The sequence below is a fragment of the Pelmatolapia mariae genome, linkage group LG10_11, assembly GCF_036321145.2.
Source record: "Pelmatolapia mariae isolate MD_Pm_ZW linkage group LG10_11, Pm_UMD_F_2, whole genome shotgun sequence".
In the NCBI taxonomy this organism is placed as follows: Eukaryota; Metazoa; Chordata; class Actinopteri; order Cichliformes; family Cichlidae; genus Pelmatolapia; species Pelmatolapia mariae.
In genome coordinates, this window is record NC_086236.1 from 23,706,940 (window position 1) to 23,714,496 (window position 7,557).

The following is a 7,557-nucleotide window of genomic DNA, read 5'->3' on the forward strand; positions in this document are numbered from 1 at the left end:
ATAAGCTTGACTACACAAATCATTATTTTCATTCATGTTTCTGTTTCTGCTAATCTTCCTTTTTTGTACTGCACACCTCTTTGAGCCAAACCGGCTACTGTTAAAATGACCCATCTGCTCAGACATGAATGAGCTCAAGTAAAGTTATCATTGTGTTTATGAGAGGGCTCACAACCGAACAAGGGTTATGATATGTCATTAAGCCGATATGTTACAAATGCTGATGAGCTGTCAAGCAAATATAAAAAATATCAGACTAAGAAATGCTGAGAATATGAATCAGGCAGACTACATATATAAAGAAAATCAAATAAATCAGATGAACTGGCTGCATTCTTTTGTTCTGTTTCTCACGATTCTCCTGAGTAATAAAAGTTAAAAGGAACAAGGTTTTCCTAGAATACTCTTTAGTTTGATGCTGACATCAAGGCTCTCAACTACTTGAAAGATTTCCACACCCTCAATCTCCCACCCCTACCTGCTTCCTCGGCACTCAGCCCATCTGAGGATGAGGTGGACCACGTGCTCACGCATGTGAGGAGGGCGCTCTTCGAGAGGAGGCTCACAACCGAGAATGGTGTGAGAGCAGGACTTGCATACGGCGTGGGCACAAAGGATGGATTGGCCGGGGAAGACCAGATCTGGGTGTGCCTGTGTGAAGTCACCATGAGGATTTTTTTTTTTTTGGACTAATTCAAGGAAACTAGAGGTAGGATGATATGTTTAAGCTGAGGCCAGTTTGGCATATACTTTATTATGATCCTAGTAATCTACATTTGCTGTGAAGCACTGTGGAAAAAAGTTGTGTTGCGTAACATATTCAATAAGGGGTATTAATAATTATTTGCAAAAGTAGAGGGAAAAAAGTCTCATCTCCACATTAGTAAAGTTACAAAGTGTGGACTGGCAGGCAGCTGGATGACTTTAGGGGTGAATTATCACTCTTTGTGGCCTCAGCAGCCATCGTGCTGTTATGTCATGCCACACTTTGCACTCTCTCAGCAGCCTGGTTTCCTAAGCGATGTGGTTCCTGAGGGAAAGCAGCTGACTGGTTCACTGAGCCACAGAGCTCCAGGATGGCTTTGTGTGTGTGTGTTTTCATTAATGACCCACCAATTAGTCACACAATGGTAACAGTCATCTAAGCACCTCATCATCTGTCTGTGCTGCAGGGAGAAAGTGTGTCACAGCAGCCTTAATGTGACTTTTTGTGCTTTAACTGAACTTTGATTGTGTATCTAAAGTGCTGCTGCGTCCATAAAACTGAGCTTTTTATTTCTCATGAGTCGCCACAGCAACCACCTGCTGTATGATGGGCTAGGTTAGGGACTATCTACCACAGTCCCAGTTGTCCCCCACCCCCCCAGTCCCCTGACTATTATCTGTGACATGCACCATAAACACTTTTCTCTCCTGCCACAGTGTAACTGAAGCAGGAGAGCATGTCCAACACTCCACAATATGGATTAAATGGCTGTAATATTAGTGTTTGTCCGTACTGTCAGATCTAAAGATGACGGGCCAGCTGGCAGAGAGAGATCGGTCTCCCCACAATCTGTCAGTGAAGACCAGTTTGGAGGAGGAAATCGAGAGAGCAGAGAGCATTCTCAGCAGGTAAAAAGAGCTTCCTCATGTTCATTATGTTTTTCTCAGAGGTTTCGTTCAGAGACACAAAACAGAGGCTCTCGTAATGGCTTAAAGAAGCCGGGCTGTCACTTTTTCCTACTAGGGTCCCATCAATCTGTGATGACACATCCTCGGAGCTGCAAAGAGTCGCTGCTCTTGACCCTCATGGAGGCAGTTCAAGAAATTCTTTTCAAAGGACCGGAGCCATCTCAAGGTAAACCTGTGATGACTCAGCTGTGGCACGTCAGTATGGTATGGCAATTTCAAATGGACTGATTCAAGGAGCTGAAAGATTATTGTGTAGCTCTTATTACATATTAAATAACTTTTTTTGTGGCAAAGGTCTGGCTTTGTAGAAATGGCTATAGAAGAGCTTTTTGTCTTTTTTTATGAAGGTCGTCAACTGATGCAAAATTCATTACATTTGTCCGGTGAAAATCCTCTGACCTCTGATGGGTTGCAGGAATTTAGAGTCCCTTTTTTCATTCAGGCTTTTCAAGATTTTCCAGTCCTACAGATAGAAAAAGAAAGACAAAGTGAGGTCTCAAATCATGTGCTCTAATTTGCAGCTCTGTGATGGTTTTGCACATTAACTGTGTTTGAACTGATGCATTTTGACATGATTTTAAGTTATAAAGCTGCCTAAAGATGCAGAGACAGAGGTGTTGCGTTCCTTTTGTGTGTCAGACTGGTGAGCCTGGTGGTGAGACTGCGGGAATGGGCACACAGGAGTCTTTTGGAGGAGGAGGAGAGGCCAGACTCTTTCCTGGAACGCTTCCGTGGCCCTGAGCTGAGAACGGCCCCCAGTCGCATCAGCAACACACAACTGGATGCCAATGGCAACAATGCCAAAGGGATCTTTAGGTATGCCCGGGTACCACCCTGAACCTTTACTATGTACACCTTCATGTACATGCATAAGGAGTACAGAGTTACACTTGAACAAATCACGACGGGACTTTCTGCTTCATGGCTAAAATAAATCTTTGAAAGGTCTTATTAAGTTGTAGAGACACCCAGAGTTACAGACAGTGTTTATTCCTCTCAGTGCTGAGGCTGTAATTTATGTTGTCCTTGCTGAAATATAGGTTTACTGCAAGGTGCTATGTAAGGAAAAGAAGATAGATCAATTGAGCTTTAAATATTTTACATTTAGTAGAACGTCACAATATTTTAAAATGACCTGAAAGATGTCACATTTACAAAAAAAGTAGCTGTCTCATATAGCTATTAAAAAAATAATTATATAGCTATTGTGTTGTGATGCACTATATTGCTGTTTTTCTCTCTGTTGTTGTGTACTAACAGTTTTTGCTTAATTATCATAATCACACTCTCCTTTTGCTTACAGGAAAAAGTGGGATTTGTTTGTGGTGTCTCCCTCCGATGACGCATACTACCGCTGGTTATTTGTTATTGCCTTGGCGGTGCTCTACAATTGGTTCCTTGTTGTCGCGAGGTAATAACACTACAGTGTGTGCGTCAGTGGGGCCCTGCAGCCTCCAGAGGGTGTACAGTGTAGTGTTCACTTCTTAGACTAGAGCACTAAATCCTTTTTAAATGCATTTCCAGGGCATGCTTTGATGAACTACAAGTGAGCAACTACATCTGCTGGCTGGTGCTGGACTACCTCTCTGATGCTCTATACATAACAGACACCTGTGTTCGACTCCGGACAGGTAAGCCACCTAAAAATGCAGCTTCTGGCCTTCTTAAATTTTAGATTACTCTGATGACATAGTTTCCTCTCTGCTGAAAATTGGTACACCCTGTTGAATGAGTCAGTGTTTGCTTTCATTTTATATTTTCTCAGTTTTCTAATTCAACCCTCGCTGCTTCCTTTTATTTACACATCAAATGCAAACTAACTTTACATTTTAGTTGCAAAATTCACTAAATAACAATATCACCAAGTAGATGACCCTATGCTAAAATTGGCTTGTGAACACATCAGGGATGCATGATGAAATAAAACCATTAATGTGTGTGAAAATGTGTGTGTGTCTCCAGCACACACACAGCACCATGTACTGTTAAATTCAGTTATTTTAGTGTTGTGCCAAAAACTGATTGTCTGTCAAAAAGTGATTTCCAGTGTTTACAGGTGCTTTTTATATGTAAAGTCTACACCTATATTGGCAAATAGACTTTAATGAGCAGGATTTAGAAATAGGTTATATATAAAATGTAAAAAGTACTTGTTTTTCAAGTATCTTTATGACTCTGGTTTATTGTACCTACATTATAAGCAATCTAGTTTACAAAATTACTGTTATACTTGTTGTAATGTCTGCTGGCCTCTTGGGCAGATCACCTTAAAAAAGACATTTTTAATGTCAATAAGATTTTTTAACTGGATATATAAAGTAACTTTGCCAAAAAGCGAGTGTGGCTTCTAACTTGTAACAGGAATGCTGATTAATGTTTGCTCTAGATGGCTTGATATGAGGCATGCATTTGACACATATTTCACATATTATAGGCCAACAAATTATTTACAGCAGTTTAAATACGGGCAATCACTTTTTGGCACTACATGTTGTACACCAGGGCTTGAAGTGTGCTATATGCTTCACTTAATGAGTTTTGACACCTAAGTCAAACAAGTCTAGCAAACATTAGAATAGGTCCCAGGTATTTCCAATGGTAGCCCTAGTTAGTTATATAGGCAGAGATCATTCTCTAACTTCTGATGTGGAAGCAGGCCTGAAATGTGGCAGAAACCAACTGAGTTAATAAAAAAACAATAACGGTTAACCCTGGTCATGGTCCAAGAGGGAAAGAGTTAACCTAGTCACTAGCTTTATCTGCTGCTTGGTACTTTACATGGAGCACATGTAGAGGAATAATGTTGCATGCTAATTTATAGCTAATGCTAGCTTGGTTAGCAAGGTGCATCAATAGACTCTGTCCTGTGCACTGATATCATTTTATTAGTGAAATGTGAATGGGCTTTAATTATTTTTAACTGTGCAGAAAGCCATATCATTAGTTCAGTGATATGAATAAAAAAGGCTATTTTTAGAACTAGCCTCCTGTGGCCTTTGGAGGAAATTCAGTTTGGTGCAATTAAAGCCCTTTCACATAGGAAGCAGCATGAGCTGCACTGATATGATCACGAGAATGTATGTCACACTACACCACAAAGTATGTGGCACGTGCCAGTATTCCCTGGGTGCTTCCAGTAGTGCTGGGGTTTGCCTGATACAGTAGGAAACTGTTATGGTGCAGTGTAGTAAAGAATGTGTCTGAGAGCACAATGTAGCACAACCCATGCCACTTCCTATGTGAAAGGGCCTTTAGGCATTAGCTTCAGACCCAGAGATTGCCACTTGGATTTATCAAATTATGCAGCTCAAAAAAACAGAACAATGTGCTTAAAGACTCTAAAATTAAAGCTGAGAGGATCTAATCTACCAGTTTAACTGTTAAATAAAAACTTGATTAGAGCTGCCCTCTATTTTTTTTTCATCCACCACCAAGCTAAACACGAGTTTTATTTATTTTTCTCAGGGTTCCTGGAGCAAGGTTTGCTGGTGAAGGACCACGCCAAGCTAAGAGACAGCTACATCCGTACATTACAGTTTAAGCTTGACTTGCTGTCCATCTTACCCACTGACCTGGGGTACATTTCCACAGGCATCCATACGCCACAGCTCAGGTTTAACCGTCTGCTGCGCTTCCCACGCATGTTTGAATTCTTTGACCGCACAGAGACACGCACCAACTACCCCAACATCTTCCGCATCTGCAACTTGGTTCTTTACATCCTGGTCATCATTCACTGGAATGCCTGCATCTTCTATGCTATATCTAAGTCTTTGGGATTTGGCTCAGATACGTGGGTGTTCCCAAACATCTCTAAACCCGGGTTTTCCACCTTGACTCAGAGTTATGTCTACTGTCTCTACTGGTCGACTCTTACCCTTACCACCATTGGAGAGATGCCTGCCCCTGTGCGAGATGAAGAGTACGTGTTTGTGGTCTTTGACTTTCTTGTTGGGGTATTAATCTTTGCTACAATTGTGGGAAATGTTGGCTCTATGATTGCCAACATGAACGCCACCCGTGCCGAATTTCAAGCTCGTATTGATGCCATCAAACACTACATGCACTTCCGCAAAGTCAGCAGAGAACTGGAGACACGTGTCATCAAATGGTTTGACTACCTCTGGACCAACAAGAAAGCAGTAGATGAACAGGAAGTGCTAAAGAATTTGCCAAACAAGCTGCGGGCTGAGATTGCTATTAATGTCCACCTGGAGACCCTGAAGAAAGTACGGATTTTTCAAGACTGTGAGGCAGGATTGCTGGTGGAGCTTGTGCTTAAACTACGCCCTCAGGTCTTCAGTCCAGGCGACTACATCTGCAGAAAGGGCGACATTGGTAAGGAGATGTATATCATTAAAGAAGGGAAGCTGGCTGTGGTGGCTGATGATGGGGTCACACAGTACGCTCTCCTTACCGCTGGTAGCTGCTTTGGTGAAATCAGCATTTTAAATATCAAAGGTAGTAAAATGGGAAATCGTCGGACAGCCAACATCCGCAGCTTAGGTTACTCTGACCTCTTCTGCCTCTCTAAGGACGACCTGATGGAGGCAGTGACTGAGTATCCAGATGCTAAGACCGTGCTAGAGGAAAGGGGCCGGGAGATTCTGATGAAAGAGGGTCTTCTGGATGAGAATGCTCAGAGTGGCGGGCTACAGAAAGAGGACACAGAGGAGAAGGTGGAACGGTTGGAGTCCTCTTTGGACACCCTTCAGACTCGGTTTGCCCGCCTACTCAGTGAATACACACACACTCAGCAACGGCTAAAGCAGCGTGTCACTCTGCTGGAGCGTCTCCTCAATCAAACAGACTGCTGTGCAAAGGCAAATGTGAATGACATGGATGAAGGTGCAGGGGCAGTCACTGAAAATGACTCTGGGTCTGTTGCCCATACAGATGGATCACCAAGAAGACTTTAGATCAATACCTAAGGGAATAAGAATGACTCTTTAAGACTATAAGAAACCCATACGATGCATTTTCTGCTTTTACTTGTATTATGTGAAGGTTTTATCAGTTTAGCAATTGTAAAGAGAAGTTTGCATGTTAATAAACATAAGAAGAAAATTTACAACACTACCATGACCATGCACTCTTGGAGTTCATAAACCAATGACACTGAGATACAGTTTTAAAGTTACTTCCTGAATCAAACCAAAACAAAAGATGGAATACGTGAGAATATATTTTAAACTGCAAATTAAAGATGTATTTAAATGCTACCAAAATAAAGGGAGCGATTCTACACTAAACACCTGAGACCTGCTCCAGTTTACAGTTTCTAGTTCACCTGTAAACATCTTGTTTTTGCTTGCATCAGCGGGAGACTCAGTTCTCTCCATGCCCTGTGTGCACACATCGTCTCTTGCCACTCCTTGAGGGGAAGAAGGAGTCCATAGAGAAATGGTTTGCGGTGTTCAACTTCACAGGGATCTTTTTGTGTGTGTCCTTATTTTGCAGGTTAGACTTACTTAGGCTCTTGAGGGAAATCTATAAAACGATCCTATTTCTTGCATTTTAAGCAAAGTGACTTAAAATGGGCTAAGTGAATAACTGCTCAACTGAGTTATTATTAATCTCTGGTTCTCCTCCACAGCGACCTGTCTCCCTCCCCTCAACCCCAACAGGTTGTGGCAGATGGCCTGAGCCTGGTTCTGCCAGATGGCCTGAGCCTGGTTCTGCCAGAGGCTTCTTCCTGTTAATAGGGAGTTTTTCCTTCCAACTGTCGCCAAAGTGTTTTCTCACAGGGGGTCGTCTAATTGTTCAGGTTTTCTCGGTATTCTTGTAAGGCCTTAGCTTACAATATAAAGCACCTTGAGGCAACTGCTGTTGTGATCTGGTGCTATATAAATAAAACTGAATTGAATTGAAACTGTAACAATA

At 42.0% G+C, this 7,557-nt stretch overlaps 1 protein-coding gene across 1 annotated transcript; it reads left to right on the top strand.

Annotated features, from left to right (window-relative positions):
- Positions 1–585: 585 nt before the first annotated feature.
- On the top strand, positions 586–6,763 carry cnga2b (cyclic nucleotide gated channel subunit alpha 2b). The gene is made up of 7 exons (XM_063486989.1): positions 586–709; positions 1,506–1,614; positions 1,730–1,840; positions 2,314–2,490; positions 2,978–3,085; positions 3,199–3,305; positions 5,140–6,763. The coding sequence occupies exons 2-7, from the start codon at positions 1,514–1,516 to the stop codon at positions 6,591–6,593; spliced, it is 2,058 nt and encodes a 685-aa protein (XP_063343059.1). The 5' UTR covers positions 586–709; positions 1,506–1,513; the 3' UTR covers positions 6,594–6,763.
- The last annotated feature ends 794 nt before the right edge of the window (positions 6,764–7,557 follow it).